The sequence below is a fragment of the Myxocyprinus asiaticus genome, chromosome 36 (assembly GCF_019703515.2).
Source record: "Myxocyprinus asiaticus isolate MX2 ecotype Aquarium Trade chromosome 36, UBuf_Myxa_2, whole genome shotgun sequence".
In the NCBI taxonomy this organism is placed as follows: domain Eukaryota; kingdom Metazoa; phylum Chordata; class Actinopteri; order Cypriniformes; family Catostomidae; genus Myxocyprinus; species Myxocyprinus asiaticus.
The window spans coordinates 29,815,117-29,832,418 of NC_059379.1; the positions used below are offsets into that span (position 1 = coordinate 29,815,117).

Genomic DNA, 17,302 nt, shown 5'->3' on the forward strand with positions numbered 1-17,302 from the left:
CAAAAAACAACAGCATTGATGTCCCTCTTTACTGTGTGCTTACAATTTAAAGCCATCGTGAATGTGATCAGAACACATAAAGGCAATTTTTGTGTAACTTAAAAAGCAGAAGTACCTGTCATAACCTGTACCTCTATTGCATGTGTCCATTTTAACACTTTTAATTATCTCCAGAAAAGAAAGAATGAATAGTCTCTTCACAAAGTGTCATTCAAACTCTGAACTATATAAACAACATACAACTGTAACAGTCATCTGTTTTCTATGACAGTGGGTTTGTTGCACAAAAAGACAATGAGAGAATAACAAACTTATAGTTTGCCATCTTGGCTCTTTTATCAGCAGCGCAGAGCTGTGAGAAGCAGTTACTCACAAGGTTTCAGGTTTTGCAAACAAAGGACTCCTTCAGACAGGTTTATCAGATGGCTCCCTCTCTGTTAGCTACCTGGGAAAAGGTAGCAACTAATGCTGGATTTGAGGAGTACACATTACTGTGTACTTACCAGAGCATGTAAATCATGACACATAAATTATGACAGCGAGATGCTTAATGACTCTTTTTCTTGGCTGATGATTGGTGGTTCTTGCCCATACTTGATCAGGTGTTGTTTTCACAGGGTATGTGCTTTACACTGCATAGAGCTTTATTAAATATTCTATATAAGTCATATACAAGTTAAAGGAATATTCCAGGTTCAATACAAGTAACTGTAAGCTCAATCAAAAGCATTTGTACACTGTAAAAAATTAAATAGCATTTTATTGTCACAGATACTACAATATATGAATTACTTTGCATCTACATGAAAACATGTAGACCAACAATATTCCCCCAAATGTTGTCCCAACAAGCCAAACAGAGTTGTCTAAACAAACAATTTCATATTGAACAATAGTGCTGATTTGTGAGTTCCCAGTATGCTTTGCAAAATAAAGCAGTAATTTTCAACAATATTGCCCCAAATGTTGTCTCAGTTAGCCAAACAGAGCTGTCTAAACAAACAATTTTATATTGAACAATATTGCTGATTTGCAAGTTCCCAGCATGCTTTGCAATGTAAATGATGTGGTTAAAGGCCTATATTTTGCTGCTTGCTGATTTGATGTTATTGTTGTTAGCCAGTTGTTGTGTGGTGATATTAGAAGCTCATCTTAACTTTTTGGTTTGTTGATTTTCACCGTTATTGAGGTTTGTGTGTTAAGGGTTGAGGTCTACTGCGTGTGTGTCAAACAATTGTACGTACTCTAGTAAAGTTCTATCAACAGCATCTTTGGTGTACTGTAATAATGTAATGATTTTCACTCATCCATCAGTACAAAAACTATAGTAACGATAAAAAACAAACCAAAAACAAAATCACTTACACTGGGATTCTTTCATTTTTTAGTGCATGAATGGCAACACACGAGCCAAAATTATTTTCTGTGATAACTGACACTACAGTTGCTGTTGATAAAGCCAAGTCCTTTTTTAAACCATGAATATTCCTTTAATGTAATATTCTGCCTGGCCAAAAAAAAAAACAAAAAAAAGAAAAAAAGTCACCACCATTTGGATTTAAATAAGCAGATAATTAAGAGCCTATGATGGGATTATTATTGCAGTGATTAATATGTATCAGCTGCATGGCAACAATCCTTTTAACCCTAACTGATGCAGTGGGTAGCTTCTTATTTCTTAAACAAACATGTCGGAAGACGTATCCTATGGTCATGGAAAAGATGTTACTGTGTTTCAGAAGAAGCAAATTATTGGCCTGTAACAGGCAAAGAAAACAACTAAGGATATTGCTGAAATCACTGGAATTGGGTTAAGAACTGTCCAACGCATTAAAACCTGGAAGGATACTGGTGAACCGTCAGCTTCGCGGAAGAAATGTGGTTGGAAAAAAATCTTTAATAATCGTGATCGAAGTCACGTCGTTAAAAAAAAAAAACGACAGCAGAATTCACGGCTATGTTTAATAATGAAAGTAAGAGCATTTCCACATGCACAATGCGACGAGAACTTACAGGATTGGGACTAAACAGCAGTGTGGCCACAAGAAAGCCACTTGACTAATAGGAAAAAACAACTTCAATTTGCTAGGGAGCATAAAGATTGGAATGTGGAGCAATGGAAAAAGGTCATGTGGTCTGATGAGTCCAGATTTACCCTATTCCAAAGCGATGGGCGCGTCAGGGTAAGAAGGGAAGCACATGAAGCGATGAACCCGTCATGCATAGTGCCCACTGTACAAGCCTCTGGAGGCAGTGTTATGATCTGGGGTTGCTTCAGTTGGTCAGGTCTAGGCTCAGCAACGTTATGCATCAATAAAATGAAGTCAGCTGACTACCTGAATGTACTGAATGACCAGGTTATCCCATCAATGGATTTTTTTCTTCCCTGACGGCATGGGCATATTCCAGGATGACAATGCCAAGATTCATCGTGCTCAAATTGTGAAAGAGTGGTTCAGGGAGCATGAGGAATCAATTTCACACAAGAATTGGCCACCACAGATTTTGGGATGTGCTGTAGAAGACTTTACGGAGTGGTTCAACTCTCCCGTCATCAATACAAGGTCTCGACCAAAAATTAATGCAACTCTGGATGGAAATAAATGTTGTAACGTTGCATAGGGTTGTCAAAACAATACCACGACATATGCACGCCGTAATCAAAGCCAAAGGCGGTCCAACGAGATATTAGAGTATGCAACTTTTTTTTTTTTTTTGGCCAAGCAGTGTATGATGCAAGTTTGGAGGAAACCGAAACTTGTGCATTTTGCAATATTATAGATCTTTTTTTCCCCCCATCCATCAAAAGGTAAATCCAAATTAAATGTTTATCATTTTATAAATACAGCAATGAATGTCATGTTGCAGAGAGTTAAATGAGAGAAAAAGAGACACGTTTGATGAACAAACCAGCACTCTGGGGACTCTGACTTATGAGGAACAGTTGCTGTTGAGGTAATAAGTGATTTCTAACTGATGTTGGGTGTGTGGAGAATGACACCACAATCTAATCAGGAACAGAAAACCGTTACAAATTAGTAAAGGAAAAAAAAATACCTTTTCCTCCGGATTAACAAGAATGCACATTAAGGATTGAATGTTTAGAGATGTGTGAACATGATTCAGGGCTTCCTTCTTTAAACAGATGCTTATGAAATGTTATGAACGCATACTTAAAATGATAAATGAAATGCTCCACAGCTTTTTTGCAGCTTGTAATGCCACTGATGATGATGGTTTAAGAAAGGGAAAAAAAAGTGTTATTCTAGATTGTTTACAATAAGCTGAATAAAGAAATTACAAAATATAAAACAGAAAAAATATTCACAATATTCAGTTTTGATTGCAGCCTGAGCACTTACAACATAACACTACTACAAAAGAGGAACAGATACTTAACATGGAGGAAGTCAGACAGCCTTTGAAATTGATAGAGCATCTCCAATCATTCTTTAAGAGGCAGCAATACAGTTTCATCTAAGATGATCCGTCATCTACAGGGACGGGCACTGAGATTCAGTTGTTTTAGGAGATGGAGATGCTCTTAAATTACAATATATGTAGCATCACTATTAATTTAATGTGCCTGTATAAAACATGCCAGAAAATTTAGATTGACTACATATATCTGTTGAGAAATTAATTAAATCTGTGTGTTTTTTTTTCCCCTAACTGTTTTAAGATTGCATAGCAAGTACAGGGTTGTGCTCAAGGACATCAGCTATAAAACACAAAGCATGTGTTTAAAAAAAAAAATTACGATTCAAAACCATCTCCAGGCTAAATATGCATTACAAGCTAAATAAAAACAGAATTTGAGAATCACCTACTCTCACTCTATCAAGGCACTACTATACGAAGATACTTTTTGAAGTGTGCAAAATGAAGCTCAGGTTACATTATCTTACTATTAAGAACTAAATCAAAATAACCGAACAAAAAGTTGAGATCACTTTCAGAGAACCATAAACAGGTAGGTCCAGTAAACCAAACCCTTTAGAGAATTAGGCTGTGCAGAATATGCATAGTCAAGGAACTGAAATCAGTGTGCTTTTAAGTTTATATTCCAGCACAGATGCAATCCGTTAGGTTGGTTTATTTGTTTTCCTATGATGCTTGACTTGAAGGACACAATGCACTCAGTTTTCCCTCCGAAATGCCACCAGGAACCCATTTTTTTATTCAATAATTCATTTAGCTCTTTCGTGGTAGAGAAAGACACTGAGAAGCAGTGTATGGAGTCTCTCCTTTTCCTCTTGAGGTTCTCTAATAATTTCTGTGCAAAATGCTTTGTGTTTGATACGTTTTTTCTTCTACCGTAACTGCAATAGTTTGGTCATTTATCTCTTCGTAATTCGTCAGCTATGCCTTAGTGGTTTGGTGTTGACGGTTGGTTCACGATGACTTGGATAACAAAGTCTTTTTGGATCTTGGTGTCCTGTAGGCGGGTTTTGTCTGTGAGGAGCTTCCCAGAGAAGAACCAGCGCTGGTGGGCCACATCAATGTCCTCGTGAGCCTGCAGTTGCTTTTTTAGCAGGCCAATGGTGTCAGTCATGCTGGCGTTCAGGCGCAGGTCTTTGCCGGTTGAGAGCCGTACCTTTAACTGGAACTCTTTCTTCTGTGCTATCTGAGGCTCGGGGTTGTCTGACAGGTCTTCCTCACTTCTCTCTGTAATCAGATTGACAGGTGGGGCAAGGCAATATACCGGCAGCTGGTAACGGTTGCCAAGTTCATCATAACACTCAGTCAGGGAGCCTAGGGTGGTTGAAAGTACAAACAAACAATCAAAAACTTCAAATTATAAACATAAAAGGAAGAGGGGAATTATTTAACAATTGTGTGGTTATCCATTGTGGTTCCCCTCTGGGTCAGTGAAGCAATTTATTGAAATTCTAAACAAGCCATTAGGTGTTGAACAATGAAAATGTTTAGAGCCAAAACCAAACCTAAAAAGGTTATTTAAAGAAACAGTTCCCCAAATTAAGAATTTTCTTAATCTCTTCCATAAAACACAAATGTGCAACCTGCTATTTTTCCACATACAGTTGAAGTCAGAAGTTTACATACACTTTTTTTATCCACTCCACAGATTTAATATTAGCAAAACGTCGTTTAGGACATCTACTTTGTGCATGGCATGAGTAATTTTTCCAACAATTGTTTACAGACAAATAATTGACTATATCACAATTCCAGTGGGTCAGAAGTTTACATACACTAAGTTAACCGTGCCTTTAAGCAGCTTGGAAAATTCCAGAAATTTATGTCAAGACTTTAGGCAATTAGCTTCTGATAGGCTAATTGGAGTCAATTAGAGGTGTACCTGTGGATGTATTTAAAGGCCTTAATTCAAACTCAGTGCCTCTTTGCTTGACATCATGGGAAAATCAAAAGAAATCAGCCAAGACCTCAGAAAGAAATGTGTGGACCTCCACAAGTCTGGTTCATCCTTGGGAGCAATTTCCAAATGCCTGAAGGTACCACACTCATCTGTACAAACCATAGCACACAAGTATACACACCATGGGACCACGCAGCCATCATATCGCTCAGGAAGGAGACGCATTCTGTCTACTAGAGATGAACATGGTTTGGTGTGTAAAGTGCAAATCAATCCCAGAACAACAGCAAAGGACCTTGTGAAGATGCTGGTGGAAACAGGTAGACAAGTATCTATATCCACAGTAAAACGAGTCCTATATCGACATAACCTGAAAGGCTGCTCTGCAAGGAAGAAGCCACTGCTCCTAAACTGCCATAAAAAGCCAGACTACAGTTTGCAAGTGCACATGGGGACAAATATCTTATTTTTGGAGGAATGTCCTCTGGTCTGATGAAAGAAAAAATTTAACTGTTTGGCCATAATGACCATCGTTATGTTTGGAGGAAAAAGGGTGAGGCTTGCAAGCTGAAGAACACCATCCCAACCGTGAAGCACGGGGGTGGCAGCATCATGTTGTGGGGGTGCTTTGCTGCAGGAGGGACTGGCTCACTTCACAAAGTGAGCCAGTGATGCCTTCATGGCATCATGAGGAAGGAAAATTATGTGGATATATTGAAGCAACATCAAGACATCAGCCAGGATGTTAAAGCTCAGTCACAAATGGGTCTTCTAAATGGACAATGACCCCAAGCATACCTCCAAAGTTGTGGCAAAATGGCTTAAGGACAACAAAGTCAAAGTATTGGAGTGGCCATCACAAAGCCCTGACTTCAATCTGACAGAAAATTTGTGGGCAGAATTGAAAAAGTGTGTGCGAGTAAGGAGGCCTACAAACATGACACCAGTTCTATCTGGAGGAATGGGCCAAAATTCCAGCAACTTGTTGTGAGCTTGAGGAAGGCTACCCAAAACATTTGACACAAGTTAAAACCTGTTGATGTGCATGCCCTATATAGTCTAGTAAAAAAAAAATAAAAAAAAAATGTTAATAATGTTGACATATTATAAAGATGTATAATTTGTCAACATTATGAACGATTTTGAACAACACACTATATGGTAAATGTGAACTAATTTAAGCAAAGTAAAGTCAAACCCATGGGTGGGGTCAATGAGCATCAACAGGTTAAACAATTTAAAAGCAATGCTACCAAATACTAACAAAGTGTATGTAAAATTCTGACCCACAGGGAATGTGATGAAAGAAATAAAAGCTGAAATAATAAATAATTCTCTCTACTATTATTCTGACATTTCACATTTTTTAAATAAAAGAAGTGATCCTAACTGACCTAAGACAGGGAATGTTTTCTACGATTAAATGTCAAGAATTGAGAAAAACTGAGTTTAAATGTATTTGGCTAAGGTGTATGTAAACTTCTGACTTCATCTGTGGGTAGATAGTAATTTGTGCTGTCAAGCTACAAAAAGGACAAAAGTGCATCATAAAAGTATCATAAATGTAACTGTGCATTGTAATCCAAATCTTCTGAAGCCATACAATAGTTTTCTGTAGGGTTAGGGACAGAGAACAGGTTCTTATTCAGAATCAGAACCAGTTCCATTTTCTTTTTTTTAAACCAGATGATTTTCATGACTTTTAGTTCCATTCACGGTTCTCGAAAGTACAGTGCTGTGGAAAAGTATTTGCCCCATCTTGATTTCTTCTGTTTTTGTGTATATCTCATACTAAATTGATTAAAAAATTAAAAAATATAACATAAAACAAAGGCAATCTGAGTAAACACAAAATACAGTTTTTAAATAATGTTATTTATTGAAGCAAAAAAGTTATCCAATACCAACTGGGCCTGTGTGAAAAAGCATTTGCCCCCTTAGTTACTAAATCCCCAAATCTATGGAACTGCATTCATAATGGGGTTCAGCTGGACTAGACACACCCAGAACTGATTACTGCCAGCCCTGTTCAATCAAATCAACACCTAAATAGAACTTTTTCAGCAGCATGAAGTTGGCTAAAAGGTCTCACCCAGTAGCACAGCGATGACTCATCCAGGAAGTCACAAAAAGCCAAGGACAACATCCAAGGAACTGCAGGCCTCTCTCGCATCAATAAAGGTCACTGTTCATGACTCCACTATCAGAAAGACACTGGCCAAAAATACCATCTATGGAAGAGTTCTGAGGCGAAAACCACTGCTAACCCAGAAGAACATTAAGTCTCATCTGAATTTGATAAAACACACCTTGATGATCCTCAAAGCTTTAGGGAGAATGTTCTGTGGACTGATGAGTCGAAAGTGGTACTGTTTGGAAGACAGGGGTCCTGTTACATCTGGCATAAATCAAACACAGAATTCCACAAAAAGAACATCATACCTATGGTAAAGCATGGTGGTGGAAGTGTGGTGGTGTGGGGATGTTTTGCTGCTTCAGGGCCAGGGCGATTTGCAATAATTGAGGGAAACATGAATTCTGTTCTCTACCAGAAAATCCTAAAGGAGAACGTCAGAACATCAGTTCATGAGATTATGTGCAACTGGATTATGCAGCAAGACAATGATCCAAAGCATAGGAGTAAGTCCACCTCTGAATGGCTCAAAAGAAGCTAAATTAAAGTTTTGGAGTGGCCTAGTCAAAGTCCTGACTTGAACCCGATTGAGATGCTGTGACTTGACCTTAAATGGGCAGTTCTTGCTTGAAAACCCTCCAATGTGGCTGAACTAAAGCAGTTCTGCAAAGAAGAGTGGGCCAAAATTCCACCACAGCATTGTGAAAGACTGATCTCCAGTTATCAGAAGTGTTTGGTTGCAGTTGTTGCTGCTAAAGGTGGCACAACCAACTATTAAGTTTAAGGGGGCAGTTAGTTTTTCACATGGGTGATATAGGTGTTGGATAACTCTTTAATAATAAAAAAAGTTGTATATTTGAAAACTGTATTTTGTGTTTACTCCGGTTGCCTGTTTTGTTATATCTCGTTTGAAATCTAAAACAACTTAGTATGAAAAATACACAAAAATAAAATAAATACTTTTTCACAACACTGTACATTGTTCTGCTGATGCAGACGGAACACTGTACTAAAATCTTCAGTATTTCCTGCGATATCATTCAGCGGCACTGCAAAAACACTATAAATCAGCAGCATGAAACAGTGCAACCAGTGTAGTCCGAATCCCAAAAGAATGACTTGTGAGCTGGTACTTTTGAATCTAGACCGCAAAACATGCAGCTTGAGCCATGCAGTTGATTCCAAAACGACTGACTCTTATTAGCCCGTTATTTTGAATCTATGCAAAACATGCAGTGTCACCCATGTAGTGGATTCCCAAAAGAATGACTCTGCTAAACTGGTTCTTTTGATTCTACAGCACAAAACATACAGAGTAACCAGTGTAGTCTGCTTCCCAAAAAAATTACTTACGAGCTGGCCAATTAAAAACTTAATGAACCGCAAATCCTTCATTTCGTCATGTCTGACGCAAAATGAAGGCTTGTTAGTAATCACTGGATTATTGTTGATATGATTGTGTAGTTAAAGATAAACATTGAGTTTTTTTGTAATTAGTGTTGTTTTATAAAAATAAAAAAATTGAAAAGAATTAATAAAAATCTCTTAAAGTCTTTGTAAACACCTTTTGCAAAAATCTGTTCTGTTCTGTTAAAACATGAAATAATCTCTGCTGAGGGCAGTAAATCCAATAAAAATTGCTTTTCCTATTCCCAAATATTTCTTCCTCAAAAGCCCTAAAAGAATCGTTAATGGAACCATTAAGTAACCAGAATCGTTAAGAGGAATCGGAACAGAAATCTATAAATTCCTAACGATTCCCATCCCTTGCTTTGTGTGAGGAACAGAATGAAATTTAAGCTGATATTCACTGAAAACCTTCAGCACCACAGCTCTCAAATCTAACTTGCATTTACATACAATCAAATATGGTATGTGAAGACGCCATCCCCTTTCACTTTTATTGTGTGGAAAACAACCTATACAATCTGCATAAAAGGCCTTTGCAGACCAAACACAAATTTTTGCCGCAATCAACATTTCTAACGAGCCATTCATACCTGGAGCGAACCTTAGCGCCAAATCATAAGTAGACAAAGGGAGTGCATACATTTTTTTTTTTACAGCGAGTGCATACATTTTTTCTTCTTCGCCAGGTGATGAAATGTCCTGACCAATTAATATGAGCTTTGGATTACGTGTCAGGAGCTACTGCAGTTACCAAAACTAGCGCAACAGGTGGAGCAAATGCACAGAAAGCTTGAGGAAGAAATTCTTAACAAGCAGTGAGGATGTGTATTTCATTGCATCAAATATCTTAAAGGGACAGTTCACCCAAAAATTAAAATCATCTCATCATTTACTCACCCTCATTCCATCCCAGATGTGTATGACTTTCTTCTGCAGAGCACAAGATTTTTAGAAGAATATTTCAACTCTGTTTGTCCTCACAATGAAAGTGAACGGTGACCAGAATTCAGAAGGTCCAAAAAGGACATAAAGGCAGCATAAAAGTATTCGATATGACTCCAGTGATTAAATCCATATCTTATCTAGTGTGATATAATTGGTGAGGGTGAGAAATAGATTAATATTTATGTCCTTTTTTACTATCAATCTCCACCTTTGAACAGCCCCAACCAGTAGGTGGCTGAATGTGGAAGTGAAAGTGAAAGTGTAGATTTTCAGACTTAAATATTGATCTGTTTCTCACCTAAACCTATCACATCACTTCAAAAGATATGGATTTAACTACTGGTGTCTTTTGGAATACTTTCATACTGCCTTTATGTTCTTCTGGTCACCATTGACTTGTATTGTATGGACCTACAGAATGGAGATATTCTTCAAAAAATATTTGTTTGTGTTTTGCAGAATAAAGAAAATCACACACATCTGGGATGGCATGAGGGTGAGTAAATGATAAAAGAATTTTCATTTATGGGTGAACTATTCCCTTAAAAAAAAAAAGAAAAGAAAAAATATTGTTTGGTTTCTCTTAACATGTAAATTACATTGCTGTATCGCTGCCTTGCATCCCCTTTAAAAATTCTTATCTTATATGGATTGTCTACATAATTTATCCCATATTGTTGCATTCTTTGCCTTTGCATTGAATCTTATGAGAGTTCTCTTTATAAAATACATATCGCGGTATCTTTGCCTTTGTATCACCTTTGTTTAATAAACAACTTTGCGGATCTTAAGTGTTTTTCTTCATCAAATATTAATACTATTGCTGTGACTGTTTGCACTCTGTATACAGTATATCTTTGTATACCAAAAACATGGTGGTCTCCACAAAATCGTTATTGCTGTGCTATTGTTAATAGTCGTTAACAGCTGTGCTGTCATTGGCAGTATCAAAGTATCTAATAATGAGTCAGACTGAACATGGGTTTTGTTGGGTGAGATGATATAGACTCTTGGAGTGTTTAAATGTTTGTAACATTTAATTCGTAATGTGCAGGGTTTTGAGCAAATGTATAACACCAGGGATGTCCCGATATAATTTTTTTGAGAACGAGTACGAGTACTGATACTTAATTTTTGGTACTCACCGATACCGAGTCCGATACCTGTTTTTGTATTTTAATTTTCTTTTTTTATCAAATGAAGTGCTTACGTACAGAACATCACTATACAATTCAAAATACAACAACATTGGAGTTGCATTGCTGCATAACAGAGCATCACATTTGTAAGATACTGCTTAAGTATAATACAATTAATACTGATTTATTATTATTAGTAGTAGTAGTAGTAGTATTACAGTGAATATTACATAACTTCACAGTAGTGCTATATTTCTGTCATACTTTTTTCCTTTAAATTTACCTTTAATTTTGATGGAGCTTTTATTTTGAAGTGTTTGTGTTGTTTTGACCATGGAGCTCTGACGTTATGACGGCAGCTTCCCACTCTGGAAAAGCTGGTCACTACGTGACCCAAGGTGACTATTAAACTGCAAAAGACTGCTATTTAAGTATGTATTCTGTATGTACCTCGTGCTACAATGTGAATTTGCACTCTGTTTACTGTCATCTGCTACAAACAGAGCGTGCGATGCTCATGACGGTGTTTTCCCTGCATGACCCAAGGAGGAGCTTTAAGTTATGAGCAGCCTGCGTCAACACAACACTGTCTCCACACATTCACAAGCGCTTACATTTGCATTACATGCAAACTATATATTTATCTCATTAAATCGCAGCTTTTGTGATTAAATAATCTCACTTTATTACATGATTTTAATTTGCGGGTTAATGTTTACATAATGACATCGTATGTCAGATGGTATCTGTTTTTGGTATCGAAGCATTTTGATGAGTACGAGTACCAGTACATGAGCATGGTATTGGACAAGATACCGATACAAGTATAGGGACATCCCTATATAACACAAGTAGAAATACATGCAATAAGATACATTCGGTATTGTTCCAACTGACAACATCCGTTTTAACAGTCATTATGTGTGTGCACATTATGCAATGATTTTAAACACATGTATCTACACAGGTATATACAGTATGCATGGTAGTGGCATATAAACATTGTTCCAATTGATAACATGATTTGACCATTAATATTATTTTATTTTTTTTACACTCTTTTTTCTAATCACCCTCAGAGTGTGTACACATGATAATACTGCCAGTCAACTTGTCCAGCAGGTGAACTGAAATAGTTTGTGAAGTGTCTGAATGTTTTTTTTTTCTCGTTGAGCAAATCAACAACAAACTCTTCATCACTGCTGCAGCTTGTAGAGAAATCAGTTTTCTTTTGTCAATCTGCTTGCCAAATTGTTGTTCTCATTTGAGATGTGTGGAGGGCAGACCAGCTGAAAGGTATGTTGCGCCACCTACCGTAACAGGGTAAAATTGCTTGTTGATTAGCGGCATTGTAGAGATTTGAATGTGCTAACGGCGATCATTCACATCGCTTTTAATGTGAAAGGGTTTTGCATCTGCAATTCGTCTCTCATTATCATGCTGCCTTTGGTGTGCAAAGGCCAGAACATCTTTATTGTTCCAAGGAGGAAAGTCAGATGGGTTTAGAACCACATGCAGGTGAGTAAATCATGGCTAAACTATTTCTTTGCTGCCAAAAACCCCACAAACCACCATGCTATTCTCCCAAATTACCAATGTAATAAAACTTCATGATTCACAACCAAACATTCACGAAATTGACAGGGTAGTGTAATGACTCTCACCATGTGGTAATGTGATACTGGCTCCATCCACTATAGCCTGAGCCAGCTCGTGATCACTACACTCCAAAGCCACAGCAGCAGCTTTCAGGGCATCCCAAATCTCCTTCCGTCCCTCAAACGCTGGAGCGGTGTCCCAGAATTCATCTCTCTTACTGCGGAGCTGCCCCTCCGTCATGGGGTAGTCGCTCTTCCACTTTGGCTTGTCTTTCTTCAGGGGCTCATTACGACCTTTAGATGGAGATAATGTAAGAATTACCATCGCTGTGTAAGACGTGTAGGCTATACAGTATTCCTAGAATAATGGCACAGCTGAACGCTGCTAACACACCGAAACTAGCAAGACTGAGTAGCTTTGATGACTCACAAATATCAAAGAAACATCCAATTATTTTTGACCATTTGGCCATAATTTTACTGTTCCAATAACATTATGATGTGGTTAGTTTATGTGCAGACAAATCAAACTCATTTGCCTTGAACACGCATGACATCATCATATATGCCAACAAAGACTTACCATTTGCATATTCCAACAATACTTCTTGGGCAACTAACGGGATTCATTTGAATGTAAATGTAATAGTGTAAACAAGAATGGACTTTTAGTGCTTTTAAATTATTATAGTTTAATGGATGAAAGAGTAGGAAAAGTTTACAAAAAACCAGATGAACAACAACTTCAATAATCATGACGGAGGGAGCAAAGAGAAAACTTTGAACAGAAGAACTGACGTCTCAAGCCACGTTCACGCATAGACACTCGGGCTGCAATGGTACATGTACCGAATGGATACAGGGCCTTCGGTACGGTACACGCAGTCACACAGCATTCTTCCACCTAAGAAATATTGCTAAATTACGACACATGCTCTCTGTTGCTGATGCCGAAAAACTAATTCATGTGTTCATGACCTCAAGCCTAGATTATTGTAATGCATTACTGGGAGGATGTCCAGCAAGATCAATAAATAAACTTCAATTTGTTCAAAATGCAGCAGCTTGAATGCTGACTAGAACCAAGAAATATGATCATATATTAGCCCCATTTTATCGTCGTTACATTGGCTACCTGTTAAATTTCTTTTTAATTTAAAAATTCTGTTAACTACATACAAAGTGTTGAATGGTCTATCTCCGCAGTACTTAAGTGACCTTCTACCACGCTATATTCCATCACGTTCATTATGATCGCAAAATTCTGGCCTGTTAACAGTTCCTAGAATATCAAAAGCCACAAAAGGAGGTAGATCATCTTCCTGTTTGGCTCCTAAACTATGGAATAGTCTCCCTAATACTGTTCGAGATGCAGACACACTCACTCAGTTTAAGTCTAGATTAAAGACTCATCTATTTAGCCAGGCATACGCCTAATTTATCCATCAACTCATAATTAAGCTGCTTTAGTTAGGTCTGCCGGAACCAGAAACATTGATCATGATCTGCAATAAATTGAAATGACATCTATGCTAATATTATTCTATTTGTTTCCCTGTCTCAACCTCGTGACTCCTATCCTGAGGTCACCAGAACCGGCTGGATCCAGCTCCATTCCTGCATCGTGTTGGACTCCACTGCTACGTGTCGCTGAGTGATGATGACTAATAGCAGCCGGTGCCAGCCAAACATCACCTCGGTCTATTATGATGGACTTCAGAGGACGAACTGATGCCAACTCCAACCATAAGACATGGGATACTTCATATGCCGTTGCCTGAACCTTGGACTTAGGACAGACCTTACCGAAATTACCGGCCAGGTTGAACTGCGATGCACCTCACTGATCTCTGCCTGCATCACCTCGGTCTAATGATGGACTACACTCTTGAAATGGAATACACAGACTATCAATGAATTGCCAACAAAAGACTTCATCAGCCAACTAACAAAGGACAATGCATCTATGTGAACTTCTGCAGTTAATCCAGGATGGACTTCAAAGACATTAGTCATTAATCTTACAGTTCATACAAAATCTTTGTTTAAACACTGACCCTTAACACTTACTTAGTATAATAATTTTAAACCATGATTGCACTATACATAAGTAATATTGGCATTATATTCATGATGTTTTCCAGAGGGGAACTGGCCCCCACAGTGAGCCTGGTTTCTCCCAAGGTTATTTTTCTCCATTAACCAACATCTTATGGAGTTTTGTGTTCCTTGCCACAGTCGCCTTCGGCTTGTTCACTGGGTTTCTAAATACAATTATTATTGAATTACTTATTTTTAAACACAATTCACAATCGTATCTGATCAAACTACACAATGATCACTCTAAGACTTTATAGATATTACAGTTTAATTTTCTGTTAATGCATGATCTTCTGTAAAGCTGCTTTGAAACTATGTGTGCTGTGAAAGGCACTTTACAAATAAAAATGACATGACACGAATGATTACATATCTTAGCACGAGTGAAACCAATATTAAAACAACATATAACGAACAACACAAATTGCATTGAACTAAAACAAAAATAAATAAATAAAAAAATAAAATAAAAAAAATTGTGGAGCAACACGGGAGAGCACGGGACCAAAACTTAACAGAACAGAGAGTCACACGGTACACAAAAACTGCGGATCAGATAAATGCATGTGACGTTTATGAAACAGTTTTTTCATCAACGTGCGCGCTGCCCGGCAGCTTTCACTTACACACGCTGTTTCTCTGTTTAAATCCGCGTCTCCCACTGAACGCACTTAGATGTGATATACAATATGGAACAGCCTTTCTGTACCACCCCCCCACCCCCCCTCTCTCGCTGCAAGCTCAGTCAGAGATAGAGCGATAACGAACGCCTTAAGAGTACTTATAATTGAGTGATAAGTACAAGTGGTGAGCTGAAAGGCAAAAGACAGAAATCTGCACTGCTAATGTCTTAATTGTGTTACAATTATTATAATTGCAATTTGTTTTTACTTATTATTTGTTTTTATACAATGTGCTTAAGAGGCTCTTAAGTTTTGTTTTGTAATTTCGTTAAATATGCATAGTGCAGTCATGTATAAATGAGCCTTCACAATAAGCATTGTTGCCCATCAGCCACTGTTTTCAAAATAAATAATTTAGAGAAAGATGTTTTCCCTGCTGTACCGAAAACGTTCTGAACTCTGACCCCAAAAGATTTAAAGGAAATAACCATCTGAACTGAAAATTTGAAAAAATGGATAAACACATTAAGCACGAGAAATTGAAGGATCTTCTTAAGTGTGTCGGATATCAACATGCAGGGACACAGATAACAAGCACACACATCTGAAGCTCAGCTTAATACAGGAAATCCACTAAAATAACAGATAATTCTGCTCAAAATGTTGCATTTATGCTTAATTTCAGCTGCATCTGAGAGAAACAGTGCGCTGTTTTTAAATGCTTTATTTGTCTTTTCTGACTTTGTTGTGCTTAAATATCATGCAGTAACAGTATACAGAACAACACAGATCATACATGATAGTGACTGATGTATACAGATTGACTCCGCCCTCCAAATCCAAACACAAGTGGTCACAAGAGACGAATTTAGGCGATCAGGTGTAAGCAGTGATGTGTTTCGCCTGACCACATGTGATCGGATCACCCGAGATGCATCTTAAAGCTACACTATGTAACTTTTTTGTTAAAAAATAACAAAATGTTATTAATGAGAGTGCAACACAAATCCATCTTCCAAACCATGTCTTTACCCAAATACACTTCGATAAACCTATAATAATGATTTATATTTTAGAGCTGTCGGGACGGATTTCGCAGTAAATTGCATACATACGTCATTCACCCATGCGTGTTGACATCATATTATACGTACACAGAGAAAATAAGATCCGGCTACTGTAGCGCGTGTGTGGGAGTAGTGTGAACCTGAAAGTTTGTTGTAACAACGAACGAGAAAAATTTACCATGGATCATTCAAAACAGCAAACCTCCAGGGAATCGCCGGTTGTGAAAAACAAAGAAACCCTGAACAGAGCAGTCTACAAGCAAAAAGGAAAATGAAAGAGTCCGTAATATAACCTGAATCAACAGTGGCTTTTCAGAGGTGGCGACAACTCAAGAGATCTGAAAGGATTTAAAATTCACCCAGAGATGGATTTTTTCTTACTCAACAGGTAAGATATTTTATTGATATGATTTATGTATAGCTGTATAATCTCACACATAGTAGTGAAATACAATAATTATACTGTAATCGATGCAGAACTTTTCACTTGCTAGCACACATGTATTTTTCTTTATAATGGAAATAATTTATATAAATAAATCCTTTAGTCCTAGGCTTGCCAAGGACATGTGAGTCTTGAAATTATGTTGACCACTGGTTGGTAACAATGACAATCTATAAATTAGTTACTATTGTGGTCTATTTGGCCAGAATATCCTGCAGTTATAAAAACTAAAGTTACCTAACTTTTGTAACGCAATTTATTTGAAAACATCAATGTTTCCGATAAGTCAAAACAACGCAGAGGAGCAGAGCCGAAGCACAACGTCATAACCAAAACAACGTTCTTCCGCAAGACGTATGCAGTTTTATTTAACTGCTAGAGGGCCAAAAGTTACATAGTGTAGCTTTAATATCAGGTGTAAACGGGGTTACACATCAACTTGCAGTCACAACAGACAGAACTCATTCATTTTCAACAAGAACTGCCAATTTGAAAAATAT

General features: G+C 37.5%; 1 protein-coding gene across 2 annotated transcripts in view; it reads right to left on the bottom strand.

The window, feature by feature from the left end:
• Positions 1–742: 742 nt before the first annotated feature.
• LOC127427415 (ubiquitin domain-containing protein 1) overlaps positions 743–17,302 on the bottom strand; it is a 29,326-nt gene continuing 12,766 nt past the window's right edge. For both annotated transcript variants that reach the window (XM_051675021.1, XM_051675019.1), the window contains 2 exons: positions 12,634–12,861; positions 743–4,755 (listed from right to left, as the gene is read on the bottom strand). In XM_051675021.1, the coding sequence (XP_051530981.1) occupies positions 4,370–4,755; positions 12,634–12,861 (614 nt within the window). In that variant the 3' untranslated portion in view covers positions 743–4,369. The remainder of the gene's footprint in view (positions 4,756–12,633; positions 12,862–17,302) is intronic.